The sequence below is a fragment of the Dermacentor variabilis genome, chromosome 6 (genome assembly GCF_050947875.1).
Source record: "Dermacentor variabilis isolate Ectoservices chromosome 6, ASM5094787v1, whole genome shotgun sequence".
NCBI lineage: Eukaryota > Metazoa > Arthropoda > Arachnida > Ixodida > Ixodidae > Dermacentor > Dermacentor variabilis.
In genome coordinates, this window is record NC_134573.1 from 267,401 (window position 1) to 283,877 (window position 16,477).

Here is a 16,477-nt window from a genome sequence, read left to right on the forward strand (position 1 = left end):
TGACGGCATGTACGATTTTTCGACCCTGCCTATTGAAACTGTGTCCAGATATGACAAACATTTTCAAAAATGCCATACTGTTACAACAAACACTTCAAACAGTCTTGTAAAAGGAGGGTGCACAAACAGTTTCGAAGCACGACAGAAGCGCAACGGAACTGGGCACACACACACCCTCCCCCACTTCAGTCTGATCGCAACGAAGGTTCGGGATGAGCGAGGGCTGTGTGTGGGTTCCAGAAGCGGAGAGGGAAGTTGCTCGCTTGAAACCATGCTAGGGTAACCGTTCTCTTAAGGCATGTCTCCAGTGTGCTTCAGGGCGAAGCAGTACAGCATACTGCGGCTGTGGCCTCCAATCTTGGAGGCAATGACGGCGGCATAATAGCATGGAGTTCATTATGCATGCACACAATCTCGGCAGCTACAGAGGCAGCACTCTCATTCTTGCACTGTTCTCCATGCAGCACCGCGCTCATTATGTTACCTGCGCTATTTGTACACTTTGGTCAAATTTGAACCAACTGCCGCTCAAGCGTTGCTGTCGCTATTCACAGGGTCCGAGTTGACTGGAATGTCCCGTGACATGCCACTGCCCTGCAAAGTTACAGAGTCGGCAGTTACGATTCATCAACCTTTGCTTGCCTTGTTGCTGATAATAGTTCACAATGGCATTCTACCTTTCATAATTCACACTTTTTCGGCTGAAACAAGGTAAAAGAAACTAGCTCTCAGCGCGCGTCTGGCCGATGCTGCAGCCACAACAGCAAGATTTGTTTGTTTGTTTGTTGATACTGTCACGTGGTGGTGACGTTGAAGAACACAGTAGCAATACTGTGAACGACAAAACTAACTTTTATTGGGCGAACCTGTGCCCACAAAACAGGCGACACTTATAGCACAACGAAAGCGGTGAACACGGTTGGCGATCGTCGAAAACCTGATCAACGGGTCAAGCGCGTCAGCTTTTATACATCAGTCGTCGAATGTTCCAGAGTAATCGCTGGGACCCGCATGCCTTCCACAAAGTTCTACGCCATTCGCGTTGTGCATGCATGCAATCAAATTACACAAGGTTCAGCGACAACAGACCGGACGGAACCATCGATAACATTCCAGAAACTTCCGCTACATGCAAGCGCGTCCGCGCTGTCCGCTAACATTTGTTAGGCGGTAAAACGTGTCGCCCGATAAAGACAAGTACACGTGTCAATGCCCCCCTCTTAAAAAGCATCGACCCGATGCTGCAAACAAACGAAAGTAATAAAGGAAAGCACTCATAGGAAAGAAAACAACAAAATAAGGAAGTTTGTCAGCATCCGTAAAAGGGTTTAAGGTGCACCACGTGGACCACTTCAGATCGTGCGCGGCGCCGCTGTGAATGCGAAATGCCGTCTGGCATGACCTCATAATTCAGTGCGCCAATACGTCAGATGACATTGCTTTGTAAGGTCTGAAATAGCATCGCAATAGTTTCTCACTCAGTCCTCGTATCGGGGTCCATACCCAAACATGGTTGCCGGGCTGGTACTCGACGAAGCGTCGTCGGAAGTTGTAGTGTTGGCTGTCGATACGCTGCTGGTTCTTGATCCGTAGGCGGGCGAGCTGTCGAGCTTCTTCAGCGCGCTGGAGATAGGTAGCGACGTCAAGATTTTCCTTGTCAGTGATGTGCGGCAGCATGGTGTCGAGCATCGTAGTTGGGTTCCTGCCGTAAACCAGCTTAAATGGCATGATCTGTGTTGTTTCTTGCACTGCTGTGTTGAAAGTGAATGTTACGTACGGCAGGACCACATCCCATGTCTTGTGCTCGACGTCAACGTACATTGCTAGCATGTCGGCGAGGGTCTTGCTCAGGCGCTCCGTGAGACCATTTGTCTGCGGATGGTAGGCAGTTGTCCTCCTGTGGCTTGTCTGGCTGTATTGCAGAATGGCTTGGGTGAGCTCTGCTTTAAAAGCCGTTCCTCTGTCTGTGATGAGGACATTTAGAGCACCATGTCGCAGCAGGATGTTCTCGACGAAAAATTTCGCCACTTCGGCTGCGCTGCCTCTTGGTAGAGCTTTAGTTTCAGTGAAGTGGGTGAGATAGTCCGTCGCCACGATGATCCACTTATTGCCGAAAGTTGATGTCGGAAACGGTCCTAACAAGTCCATCCCGATCTGCTGAAAAGGTCGGTAAGGAGGCTTGATCGGCTATAGTAATCCCGCTGGGTAATCTTGCGTCGCTGACAGTCTCGGCATGTCTTGACGTAACGGCTGACGTCGGCGGTCAGACGAGGCCAGTAATACCTTTCTTGTATCCACGATAGTGTCCGGGAGAAACCAAGGTGCCCAGCGGTCGGATCGTCATGTAGGGCATGCAGTACTTCTGGACGCAGCGCCGATGGAACAACAAGAAGGTAGTTGGCGCGGACTGGTAAGAAGTTCTTCTTCACGAGTAGGTGGTTTTGAAGCGTGAACGAAGACAATCCACGCTTAAATGCCCTAGGGACAACGTCAGTGTGCCCTTCCAAATGCTCGACTAGGGATTTTAGCTCCGGGTCTCCTCATTGCTGTTCGGCGAAGTCTTCCGCCGAACCAGGCGGAAGACTTCGAGGCCATTCAAAGTAATCACTGACCACTTTGAATGGCCTCCCATATAGGTAAGGGCGGAATTTTGCTGTAGTCCAAATGATGGCGAGGCATTCCTTTTCAATCATAGAATAATTGCCTTCCACTTTTGACAGCGACCGGCTAGCATAAGATATCACCTGTTCAAGTCCGTCTTTCCTCAGGACTAGGACTGCACCTAGGCCTAGGCTACTGGCGTCAGTGTATATTTTGGTATCGGCGTTCTCGTTGAAGTGTGCAAGTACCGGCGGCGACTGCATGCGTCCTTTGAATTCTTGAAATGCATCGGCCTGCAGCGTTTCCCACTTGAAATCGACATCACATTTGGTTAGATGCGTTAGCAGCTCCACGATGCGTGAGAAGTCCTTGACAAAACGCCTGTAGTAGGCATGCATGCCAAGGAATCTACGCACTGCCTTCTTGTCGGTGGGCTGCGGGAACTTTGCGATGGCAGCTGTCTTCTGCGGGTCTGTGCGGACTCCAGATTTGCTGATGACGTGGCCTAGAAACAGAAGCTCGCCGTAAGTGAAGCGGCACTTTTCCGGCTTCAGAGTAAGACCTGATGGCCTCTGGTACTGTTGCAAGCTGCCTAAGCAGATTGTCGAAATTACCGGCGAAGACAACGTCGTCATCCAAGTAAACAACACAGGTCTGCCACTTCAATCCTGCTGAAACCGTGTCCATCACGCGCTGGAACGTTGCAGGCGCCGAGCACAGTCGAAATGGCATAACCTTGAACTTGTAGAAGCCATCTGGAGTGATGAAGGCGGTCTTTTCGCGGTCTCTTTCGTCGACTTCTATTTGCCAATAGCCAGACTTGAGGTTGTGATGACCCACTTATGGGCAAAGGTTCGTGTTCTCAATGGTTCGGTTGGTTCTCTTAGGCGGAGCCTCCGAGAACCCAATTGAGGACAAAGCCGTTGGTTTGGACGCACACACAGACTTTTAATCAAACAAAAAAGAATAAAGCAAACAGAAAGAAAATAGAAAGCATGCTTCAAAATACACACTCAAGCGGACATTGCGGTAAAGAACACATAGATAGGGCTTGCACGAGGTTAACGAGGGCGCGAGTCCGGGCTTGCCACGAGGGCGGGGACGCGTCGCAGTCTCGACGCAGCAACGCGGCGACAAGCTGGCAGAAGGAGTGGCGCCGGTCTCACCAAAGGTCGCGGCGTAGGTTGACCGACCGGGCTCCGGGAGCGCGCCAGCTCTGGCGAGGCGAGGTAACGCTGGCGGCTTGTGGCAGGAGTGGACGGCGGCGGCGTTCTGGCCGGGCAGAGAGCTCGGGCCCGTAGCCCGACTGCTCCCCTCTCGCCCACGGGCACCGAAGCTCGAACGCCGGCCTCGGGCAGCAGGCGGCACGGCAGACGGGGGTGGCGTTCTGGCCGGGCAGCTGGCGTAGAACTCGGGCCCGAAGCCAGACTGTTCCCGTCCTGCCCACTGGCGCAAAAGCTCACCGGCCTTGAGGAGCCGACGGCACGCTCAGGTAGACGGGCGACGCACAGGAACAGGTTGGCAGGAGGCCCCGGGCGGGTGAAGTCCTGGTGGGCTCGGGTCCGGAACCGGACGGCCAGTCTTCAACACCCGCTCCGGTGGTTGGCCTCCTCCTGCCGTCGTTTCCTGGGACTCTCCTGGCGTCTCCCCGGCGTCTCCCTGCGTGTCCTCTTGCGTGTCGCCCCCGTTCTGCCAGCGCACCACGCTTTTGGTCGTGGTCTGGCCGATTTGGCATTTCCTGATTGGCTGCCCGACGCCCCGTGGTCTTTTCTAATTGGTTGCTTTTTCCCTTTTGTTGTCTTTCCTGCGCCGCGCGTTCACGTGCCGGGCGCTCTTCGGCGTCGTCGTTCTTCCTCCTTCCAGCTCGGCGCGCGTGCACTCCGCGTCGTCTGCTCTCGACCGTCCCGAGCCCCGCACCACGTCGCGCACCACACATCACAGAGGTCCATCGACGAGAAGTATTTAGCGTTGCAGTCGATCCAATGCGTCCTATATCTGTGGGAGGGGTTATACGTCCTTCTTCGTGATCTTATTCAGACGACGCTAATCGATGCAGAAACGTAAGGTTCCCTCATTTTTCTTCACAAAGACTACAGCACATGCCCACGGGCTTTTTGACGGCTGAATGATGTCGTCACGCAGCATTTCGACGACTTGGTGCCTTATAGCTTCACATTCTCGCGTAGAGAGTCGATAAGGGCTCTGGCGGAGTGGTTGAGCACACTCTTCGGTTATTATGCGATGCTTTGAAACTGGTTGTCGAATCCTTGACAACGTCGAAAAGCACTCTTTGTTTCGTCGAAGTAGACTTCTGAGCTGTTCTTGTTCAATCATGGGGAGACTTGGATTTATGTCAAGGTGTGGCTCGGGAACTACGGCCGTCGGGGTAGATGCAACAGAATTCGAGAAGACAAATGCACTGCTGGTTTCCAGAATTTCCTCGATGTATGCGATCGTCGTGTCCTTGTTGATGTGCTTGAACTCCTGGCTGAAGTTTGTCAGCAACAATTTCGTGTTTCCTCCGTGCAGTCGAACGATTCCTCTTGCGACGCAAATTTTGTGATCAAGCAGTAGACGTTGGTCGCCTTTGATGACGCCTTCTACGTTAGCGGGTGTTTCGGTGCCGACCGAAATAACAACGCTGGAGCGAGGCGGGATGCTCACTTGATCTTCGAGCACACTCAAGGCGTGGTGACTACGAGGGCTCTCCGGCGGTATCACTTTATCTTCTGACAGCGTTATTGACTTCGACTTCAGGTCGATGATTGTGCCATGTTGGTTAAGGAAGTCCATACCGAGGATGACGTCTCGTGAAGACTGTTGGAGGATAACGAAGGGGGCAGGGTAAGTCCGGTCATGAATGGTAGTTCTTGCCGTGCAGATTCCAGTTGGCGTGATGAGGTGTCCTCCAGCGGTCCGAATTTGAGGGCCTTCCCATGCAGTCTTAACTTTCTTCAACTGGTCGGCGATGGGTCCACTCATGACGGAGTAATTGGCTCCTGTGCCTACTGAGGCGGTGACTGCGTGGCCGTTGAGAAGCACGTCGAGGTCGGTGGTTCTTTGTCTTGCGTTGCAGTTAGGTCTTGGCGTCGGATCACTGCTGCGTCGCGTTGGCCTGTGGCTGATACGTGACGTTGTCTTTCGTCGGCGTATTCTTTGCTTCCAGACTACGTCAGGATAGCGGCGTCTCGTTGACGTGTTGTCTAGACGGGATTTTCAGCGTATTCAGCGGCGACGGAGGCTCTTCGTCAGTTCGACGAACAGCAACCGCACCTCCATCGGTTGCTGCTTTTAGTTTTCCGGATATGGGCTCGCAGAGCGGCTCCGTGCTGGGCCAGTGTATGGACGGCCCTGCAGCGACAGGTAGCGGCCTGGTGACGGCGACCGGGACAGCCGTCGAGGGCTCCACTGAGTAGCGGCGAGGTAGTCGGCGATGTCACGAGGGCGTTCACCTTCCCGAGAGCGCGGTGCATTGACGGCGAACCCTCGCAATCCCAGGTCGGGTTATGGGCATTGGCGGTACACATGGCCGGCTTCGCCGCAGTGGTAGCACAGCGGGCGGTGGTCAGGAGCGCGCCAAACGTCTGTCTTCCTCGGGTAGCTGCACTGGGCGACGGGTGGGCGTGCTGGCGGCGGCGGCGTGGTGGTCGACGGAATTGCAACGTTACAGGGCCCTGGCGCGGTCGTGGAGGGGGACCTTGACGGCGGGCGACGGCGGCGTAGGTCATCGCTTCTGGCTGGGGCTGCGATGATTGTGGTTGCACCTCGGGAACTCTGAGCGATCGCTGGCCTTTTTCTTTGACAATTTCGGCGATTGAGGCCACTTGAGGTGGCGATGAAGGGAAGATTCTTTGAAGCTCCTCTCATACGACTGCCCTGATGGTCTTGCGCAGGTCGTCGGTGGCCATTGATTGAACTCCGGCGTAGCTTATTGGCTTGGTGCGGCGGCCGAATTGCCGGTTCTGCAAATCCAGTGTCTTCTCGATGCTCGTCGCCTCACGAAGAAACTCATCGACGGTCTTCGGTGGGCTTCTTACCATTCCGGCGAAAAGTTCTTCCTTTACACCACGCAGCAGTAAGCGGTCTTTCTTCTCCTCGGACATTTGCGGGACGGCGTGGCGAAACAGACGGCTCATTTCCTCAGTGAAGATCGCGATCCTCTCATTCGGCAGTTGTGCTCTGGTCTCCAGTAGAGCTTGGGCTCGCTCTTTTCACACGGCGCTTGTAAATGTTTGCAGGAAGCCGCTTCGGAACAGGTACCATGTTGTCAAGGTGGCTTCTCGATTCTCGAACCACATCCTGGCGGCATCTTCCAATGCGAAATAGACATGTCGCAGCTTGAGGTCGCTTTCCCAGCTTTCCGGGTCCTCAAATATGGAACCGCGGAATGTCTGTGGTTCCCTGGGCTGCTGAAGAATTATTGGGGCCGCTGCGGCTGCCATTGGTGATGTCCTTTTGGTCATTTCTGGACGATCTTCTTGGACTGTCTTCTTGGTTGTATCTGGTAGAACACCGTGTTCTAGGGGCAGCTGCTGTAGCCGGCGGCTTTCTCGGTGTTCGGGACGACGTTCGTGTTGTCTTTGCGATCCGGGCTTGGATTATGGCTTGCTGGGGGCGTCCGGTACATGAACGTAAAGCACCTCCACCAGATGTCACGTGGTGGTGACATTGAAGAACACAGTAGCAATTTTGTGAACGACAAAACTAACTTTTATTGGGCGAACCTGTGCCCACAAAACAGGCTACACTGATAGCACTACGATAGCGGCGAACACGGTCGGCGGTCGTCGAAAACCTGATCAACGGGTCAAGCGCGTCGGCTTTTATACATCAGTCGTCGAATGTTCCAGAGTAATCGCTGGGACCCGCATGCCTTCCACAAAATTCTACACCATTCGTGTCGCGCATACATGCAATCAAATCACACAAGGTTTGCCGACAACAGACAGCGGATGGAACCATCGATAACATTCCAGAAACTTCCGACACATGCAAGCGCGTCCTGCGCTGTCCGATAACATTTGTTAGGCGGTGAAACGTGTCGCCTGATAAAGACAAGTACACGTGTCAATACTGTTAACCCCCGAAGGGTTATTCCAGGAATGGAGATAGACAATATTTACAATACAATGAAGAATCACATGCACAACAATGAAGATAATGATAATACAAATAAAGGCACTGCTTTTTCACATATATTCACAGAAGTAATAATCCGAGCACAATTGCACTCATCGAGACCACAGCAAGGTGTTATTGATTTAGCGGATCAGAACACTTCTTAACCTGAACAAACAAAGTCTGCAGCTCGTCTAGAAAGGTACTTAAAAAAAGGAAACCAGTGAATCAGGCAGCATGTTCCATTCCTTAATTACTCCAGGTAAATAGCTATATTTAAAAGTGTCATTTCGTGTTAATGGTGGTGCGATATACATGCTATGTCTATGTCAGAAGTGTGCGTTGGGCGATAATTTGAAGAAGCCGGACCCGTTAATTTTAAGGTTATTATGAGCGATGAAGAGAAATTTTAATCCGTCCACTGCTGTCCTAACTTCTAAAGCAGGATGATTTGCGTTCCAGTACAATTCGCTAGGAAAGTGATAATAGCGATATTTGTGTAATATGAATGTAGCTGTACTCAATCTAATTTGTGACGATTTATTTCTGTGTGTGGGTCCCTTACTATTTTTGCATATTTTATAATGGGCCTTATTAAGGTCTTAAATGCCAGTTTTTTTTTTATTTCAGGTGTACCACTGCGTAAGTTGTCTGAGACTCCTTAACACTCTACTGACTTTATTGCATACCATATCTATGTGTGCGTTCCACTTGAGGCCTTCGGTAATTAGTACACCGAAGTATTTATGTTGAGTTACCAATTTCATTTCTGTGTTGTGAATTTTGTAGATGTTAGCATGAATAAGCTTTTTTCTCGTTACGGTCATAGACAGGTTTATCTCGGTTCAGCATCATTTGCCATTGGCCACACCATTCCGTAATTTTTGTAAACTAGCCTGTAATTGCTGTTGATCATTTAGTGATATTATCCTATTGTATAACATACAATTGTCCACAAATAATTGTGGTGGAACAGTTGTACGATTTGCAAGGTCATTAATAACTATTAGGAGTAAGAGGGGCCCTAGTTGCACTGCCCTGAGGTACCCCTGACAGTACTGGTAGGAGACTTGATTTACAGCCACCTATTTCGATGTATTGTTCTCGTGACTGAAGATAAGATTTGAACCAGCTAGTGATATTAGAATTTTTAAAGAAAGCATCAATTTTCAACAATTTTTGGTGGTTACTTTATCAAATGCTTCGGAGAAATCTAAAGAAATAAGATTATGTGTGCATGGTCATTGATTTTTTCAGAGAGGTTATGAACTAATTCAACAAGTTGCGTTATTGTAGACGGACCCTTGTGGAATCCATGTTGAGTTGGTGACAATAAATTATGTGTTTCCAGATAATTTGAAAGGTGTTCACTAGTAATGTGCTCCAGTAACTGAGAGCTGGTGCTTGTAAGGGAAATGGGCCTGTAGTTTCCTACGTCTGTCGTGATGCCACCTTTATAAATAGGTACAATTTTGGCGTGTTTCCAAGCTCTAGGAACGAACTTTGGTTAATGGATGATTGAAAGATGATTGTTTAGTATTTAGCCTTCCTCTCAGCGTGCCGGTATAAAAACTCATTGGGAATGCCGTCTGTACCGACACTTTATTTAACATTAATATGCAAAAGAAGGTGTAGGACGCCTGCTTCACCACATTGTCAGCCGAAGGATGGGCAGGATAAACAGGCAAAATCGGTACCAATCCGTCGTCACGGGTGAATACGGAAGAGAAAAAAAGAATTAGAAGCTTCTGTGCACTCCTTTGTGACATTTTGATCATGTAAATAAGATTTAGTTGATGGGTTGACATATCGCCAGAACTTCATCTGAGATAAACTTTTTCAGTGTTATGTTATAGAACTTATGCCTCGAATCCCGAACAAGACAGTTAAGTTCTTTCGTCATTTGTCGTAAGGTATTCAACATTTCTGGGCTTGAATTTTTGGAACATGCTTTCCTTTTCCTCTGGATTCTTCGTTTTGAATGAACTATTTTTCTGTTTATCCGTGGATTCTTATGCTTTCTTTTTTTGTTTGATTTAGGAATAAAATGTTCAATGCAATGAGCCACCACTGACGAAAAGTGTCCCCACAAGCAGCTCGTACTAGCCTTGGATTCGTATATTGTGGAGAACTCATCAAAGGAATGTTCAAGGTAGTCCAGTATGCTAACATCATCCGTGGCATGCAAATTCAATATATCCTTCGGTGATTCCTTATCCAAAGGGAGCGGAGACAGGTTAAAAGGAAGCATAACCATTTTATGATCAGCTAAACCTTCACCAACTTCACATTCATTTATATAGCTAGTTAGACAATCAGACACAAAAAGGTCTAGAATGGAAGACCTTGATGCACAAATCCACGTATAATCATTTACGACTTGTACAACGTTGTAACAGAATATTAATTCTAATAATTGTTCACTGGGTGCCACGTTTGTTTGACCAGGTAAATATGAGTTCCAATCAATATCTGGAAGATTGAAATCACCCAAAAGCACAATATTGTCACCCTGTTTAAAATTGAAATCCATGAATTCATAAAGTTGAAGAATTTGCTCTGTTGTCGTATTTGGTGCTCTGTATACGCCTCCGGTAAAAACACTGCGATTACTTAACGTTGTCTTGATCCAAACGCTATAATGGAATAATGAGGATCTGTGCAAAGATCTTTGCAATGTGCCAGCATGCCACGTACTTTGCACTTCCAGTCAGCGAGAACGCTTTGCTATCGTATGCAGAGTCCACTCATGTCCCACTGATAGTAAAATGCATCCCAAACTCTTGAAGAGAAAATTACGAAGGATGCAGTCATAGTTTCAAAATGGCAAGGACTGGCCAGGCTCTGTTTCGAAAGGGCTAGGTCGTCACATTTCCTTCTTTAGATGACTCTTTTAATGTAAACTTGCAGTAGATGCTTCTGCATCTAACTGCCATGCTCTTAAGGCAAGTCTCCAGCGTTCATCAGGGCAAAGCAGTACAGCATACTCCGCCCGTGTTCACCTATCTCGGAGGCAGTGACGGCGGAACACTAGCATGGAGTTCACCATTCTAGTTCCTGGCACTCTTCCGAGTGCCGGGAACAAAAATTAAGGTACTGAAAATCCTATTTTCACATCAAAGTGATGTCTAATCATAACTGCAGATGCCAGCTACAGTGTTGTTAATTTTTTCATGTTTTGAAAGGCAAGTCCACATAACAAACTACTGAACTGTCATGTTCATTATAAATGAGTTTGATTTTTGGCGACTGTGGGTTGACACTGAATTCAGAATGCCTCGAATCATAACGCCCTCCTTCCTCCTGCGATCTGCAGTGATTAGTACAGTCGGCATACTGCAGAGCAGGAACAGTTGGTTTGGTGGGCTAGTTACGATAGCAGCACGAACAGCTTGCATCACAAACATAAATCGCTGTTGCTGCCTACGAGCATCGAGTTCCTCGATTTCGTCATCATTGATCAGGAACTGCAGCAGTGTGTCAGCGGTGCCATCTTCACAAGTCATGCAAAATGTGATGACAGATGTGGATACGACATAACACTCGTCAGGCGGCGCATTGGTGTTCCTGCGCTGCCTAAAATTGTCAATAAGCTGTGCTCCAAAGGCGTCGTGCCCAAACGCACTCAAGTACATGGCTTTGCAGTTTTTAGTGCGGTAACTTAATGCACAATGCGCCAAATGGCTTTGAAGCATGGAAAGTATGGCAAGGGTTGAGCGTTGCATAAGGCTGCTTCCCAAAAGTCAGCTTGCCACAACGGAGTAATGTTATGCAGTGAAACATGCGTGACACGTTGGTGATGCATACCAAGGTTGGAAAGGGGCCATTGTCACGAGTCACTGTGTTCCTTGATCATATGCATGTGCACCCGCCATCTCCTGTCACAGTGCGAGTGCTGATACAGCTAATAAGTGTACTAGTAGGCCTTTGGAACTATTTTGGACATGCCTGTATTGATTTGAGCCTTTGGGTTCAGTGTAAGGCGTGCATTCACTTTTTCGGACTGCCCAGTTTTTAAAAATTTGACATTGACTGTATTAGCCTGGCAAAATTAGTGCCAAGAGTCGGCCGACTAGTGATGCAAAGCTATCTATAGTAATATCGATAATTGTTGAAGTACCTTCAGTGCAACAACTATTGACAGTGCTCTGTTGATATCAACAATACTTTGAACTGCCTATTGATAGTGCACTATTGATAATGTAAAATCATGTGATGTACCATATGTAAACACCATAGCAAACTCTGCGACATATTTACTACAGTCAGTGCAAAATTTCTGACGATATCACTAGCCAAGAATTGCAAAACTACCAATAGTTTCAATGCGAAATATTGTAATGGTGTCAGTAGTAATACTATTGATTGTCTTTTTTACATTATCACTAGCTTGAAAAGATGTATTGATACTCGATAGTCAATTTACTGATTCATTTGCGTAACTATGGCATGGCAAAGACAGCACGATTGGAGAGAAGCCTTTGATCTGCAGTGTGGCATGACTGACTACAATCTCCTTCCTACCTACAGCTACCTGAACGCTTTGGACCGCATCTCAATGCCAAGCTACACACCAACACAGCAAGATGTGCTACGAACGAGAGTCAAAACAACGGGCATCGTTGAGACGCACTTTGTCTTCAAAGAGTTGCACTTCAAGTGAGTGAGACCTGTGGTGGCTTTGTATGGTGCACAATGTTTTTGTTGCATTGCTTGTGGTGGAAGTGATGATAACACAAGAAAGAATTGTTGATCAGTTAAGTGAAAGCTGTAAATTGACAGTAATTACTCAAATCTAACACACATCTTTTTTTGAAGAACATGGGCCCAACAAGTGTTACAAGTCTGCGTCTTACAGTTATATACAAAACCAAAACTGGGTTCATGGCATTTGCAGCATCTAGCCGACAGCACATTTTTGTGAAAGTTGCTGTGAATTCATTTTGTTGTCAACCGCCATATGTGGGCTTGTTCTCTGTGGCAAGTGAAGTGCAAATGGTGACAAAAATGCACTGCTTTCATTATGAAACTTTATTTTAAAAGAAGTTTCCCTTCTGTAAAGGTAAATTCTTCGTCTTGTTTTTTTCCTGATCACGAACATTAAGAGCATGCCATATTTTTTCTTTTATAAATCGGGTGCACATTACATTTAAATGCTCTTTTATTCTCTTACGTTGAACCCATGAAAATTAGATGCATGTTGGTCAGATAAATCTAGTATAATGAAATTCAAACATTTTTTAGTGCTGACCTTTAAGTCGACAGCATTGTTGCATTGTTGCAAGTAGAGTAAAAAATGTTCAGTGCATGGAAGGAATGTGCACCTTATCAGACGTCAGTCTTGGTGTAAAGATTGCCTCTCCACTTCAGACATGCACAAAAGAACAACATTCTGTTAAACTTTTGATAAGTGAAGTAGTAAAATTTATTGCTACTCATCAATGAATGAAACATAGTGTATATTGTTTGGTCACATCCTTTGTTTCCATGCTGTGAAGGTTGACCATGAGATACGAACTAGCCCGATCTCTTAACACACCGATGAATGAACGCTAAGCTTGATGACACATGTTTTGCCACAGCAGATGTGGGAGTGCAAAAGAAACGCACTATGTGTGCGACACCTGCAAGATGCTCGTTGACCAAGGCAAGCTCATTGAGTTCTGGTGCCACAGCTCATTGCAGCTGTTGAAGCAGTAGTAAGGGACAATTGATTGGTGACGGGCAAATAGGCACAAATGAGCATGTCAAACTGTTTGTGGTGTGCTCTGGTTTCAAGCGGCGTTGGCAAAGTGGATGCTGCAGTTGCTCACAGAAGAGCCGAAATGTGTGGGTTGTCCATGAACTTGAGTTGAGCTTTGATTGAGGAAATGATTTCCTTGCTAAATTTTTTGCTGGGCACGAGGCATCGGTCTAAGCACCACATCCTGGAAACGAGAGAGTGTGCAATGGCATCATCTTTTTTTTATCCCCGAAACCAAGAGGCAGGCATCTGCAGGGGTGTTTGTGCTCAATTTTTCTAGAATTAGAAATGCTCATTATTTTACCAACACAGTAAAAGTCATTACATTGCAACAAAGTTTAATAGAGAGCCATAATTACTTCTTTAAATCTATTATTGCATCTGCTGCACCATGAGCATTTCAAAGGGAATTTTGCTTGCTCAGTTATATCCCCTTTTGTTATAACGAGGTTTGACTTCAGATGAATGGGTTGTTGGGCTAGTTGGTCTTGCATTTCTGACGAGGAAAATTAGCGCAACAATGACAATGCACGCCAGAAAAAAAAGACAGGCAAGTGCACAACTGTTTAATAGCAGGAAGGCCTTCACATATGTCACCTTGTCATGCAATTGCACAATAAAAAAATTTTTTGTGAATATATAGGCAATAAAAAAAAATACGATTTTTAATGAGAAAGAAATGTGGTTTCGTTGTACTTGAGAGTCAGCGACCAAAGATAGTTTCATGCTGTGTTGGCAATACTGTATCTTCACACCGGTGTTCTGAAGTGAAGCTTTTGTGTCCACTCTGCTGGCCGCGGCTGATAGTGTTGCCTGCAATAAAGCAATGCTATCAGGCAGAGGAGAGTGAACGCTTTGCTTTAGCTGCCTGTCACTTCGGTGGGTGTTCGAAACTCGAGATTATGCGACCTCCAGGCACTAAACGCCTGGAAGGACGTTCCGCATGAAACCATAGCCATATCGGCTCACCCTGACTTAGCATGTGATAGCTGTGCTCATCCTATAGCACAGCCATGACTGTGCTATAGGATGAGACGTGTGCTTACTTTCCCCGCCCTCTTCCCTCGCTTGCATGGGAAGGCAAGCACTATCCTTCCCAGCTCACCCTCTAATGCTTTGCCTTGCACCCACAACATATGGCACACAATAGTCTTATCACGCTTGGGCTTTATATAGAATACAACAGCGAGCTGCCTCACTTAAGCAGCCACTCTCTGTTGCACAATGCACTATTTGAGAGGTGCGCTCGCACCTCTCAATTTTCGTTATATTGAAGGTGTGTATGGAACACACTTCGTTATGTTCAGGTTCAAAATACAGTGGAACCCCGGTTATACATCCAACGGTTTTGTGACGACCTGCATTTTACGACGGGTTAGTGCAGTCCCGGCGAAGTCCCCATAGAAACACTGCATTAAAAACCCCGGTTATCCGACGCAATTTTATGCCTGACCCGCATTGTACGACGACCCTCGTTTTCTCTCTCCCCCAGCAGCGGCCTGCGACGCTTGCTGTGCTGAAATAGCGCCTCTTCTTCTCCGCAATCACTACCTCCCTCTGTTCTCGGTAGCGTCATCTCTCGTCGCGTTGGGGAAGCACTTCTCTCCCCCCCCCCCCACCAGCAGCTGCCCGCAACGCCCGCTATGCTGAAATAGCGCCTTTTCTTCTCCACAATCACTTTTTCCCTCTCTTCTCAACTTCGTCGCGTTGGGGAAGCGTTTCCCCCGACACCAGCAGCCGCCCGCTGTGCTGAAATAGCGCGTTGTCTTCTCCACAATCACTTTCTCCCTCTCTTCTCAACTTCGTCGCCTCTCGTCGCATTGGGGAAGTGTTTCTCTCCCCCCGCACCAGCAGCTGCCTGCAACGCCCGCTGTGCTGAAATAGCGCCTTTTCTTCTCCACAATCACTTTCTCCCTCTCTTCTCAACTTCGTCGCGTTGGAGAAGCGTTTCTGTCCCCCCACACCAGCAGCCGCCCGCTGTGCGGAAATAGCGCCTTTTCTTCTCCACAATCACTTTCTCCCTCTCTTCTCAACTTCGTCGCGTTGGAGAAGCGTTTCTGTCCCCCCACACCAGCAGCCGCCCGCTGTGCGGAAATAGCGCCTTTTCTTCTCCACAATCACTTTCTCCCTCTCTTCTCGACGGCGTCGCCTCTCGTCGCATTGGGGAAGCAGATCGCTGACAAGGTAGCGCGAAGAGGCCTAGGTTTATCGCACGTGTTCTTCGTCGTAATCCTAGCGACTAGCGTTCAGCGGAGGTTTTGAGTTGTGTGGAGCAACGCGATGCACGATGTCCCGAAAGCAGACAGTTCTGTTGCTCCGCGATAAGCTGAATGTTATTGAGGAAGTGGAAAAGCACAATGAAGCCACGAAAGCCAGCATTGCCCGAGACCTTAAAGGATACCCGAATCTTTGCTTAAGACTATCCTGGCAAACTACCCGGCGATATTACAGAATGCCAACAAGTTCGGGCTCAAGCGGAAAGCGGCAAAAGGACACCATGAGAAGTTAAAAAAAAGTTCTTGTCAAGTGGTTGCATCAAGCTCGGAGCTCTGCGATCAACGTTGACGGCACCATTCTAAAAGAAAAGGCTGACTTTGTGGCATTGCGTCGGGGCATAGACGACTTTCAGGCATCGAACGGGTGGCTGGATCACTTTAAAACAGGAAACAGGATTGTGTACAGCCGCTCCTTCGGAGAAAGCACTTCCGTGGCAAGCGTAGTAAAAATTTGTATGCATTCCGTAAAAAGTTATTTACAACCACGATTATTGATTATGTTGCACTTAGTGTTACACTGATGATTTTAAGTGAAGGACAGGACGTGGACGTACGTGGTGCTACGTATGTCCACGTCCTGTCTTTCACTTAAAATTGTCAGTGTAACACTAAGCGCAATATAATCATGAACGTTCACCAACTAGTCCTTTTCATTGCTTCACTAAAGCACAATTCAAGTGCACTGACCAATGCCTGTTCCGATATTGGTTTGTGCCCTCTCAGCCAGCCATTTGCCCTG

The 16,477-nt window shown here is 47.9% G+C and overlaps 1 protein-coding gene across 5 annotated transcripts in view; it reads left to right on the forward strand.

Annotated features, from left to right (window-relative positions):
• LOC142584565 (guanine nucleotide-binding protein G(i) subunit alpha-like) overlaps positions 1–16,477 on the forward strand; it is a 146,360-nt gene that overhangs the window by 95,308 nt on the left and 34,575 nt on the right. For all 5 annotated transcript variants that reach the window (XM_075694670.1, XM_075694668.1, XM_075694669.1 and 2 more), the window contains exon 5: positions 12,250–12,378. In XM_075694670.1, the coding sequence (XP_075550785.1) occupies positions 12,250–12,378 (129 nt within the window). The remainder of the gene's footprint in view (positions 1–12,249; positions 12,379–16,477) is intronic.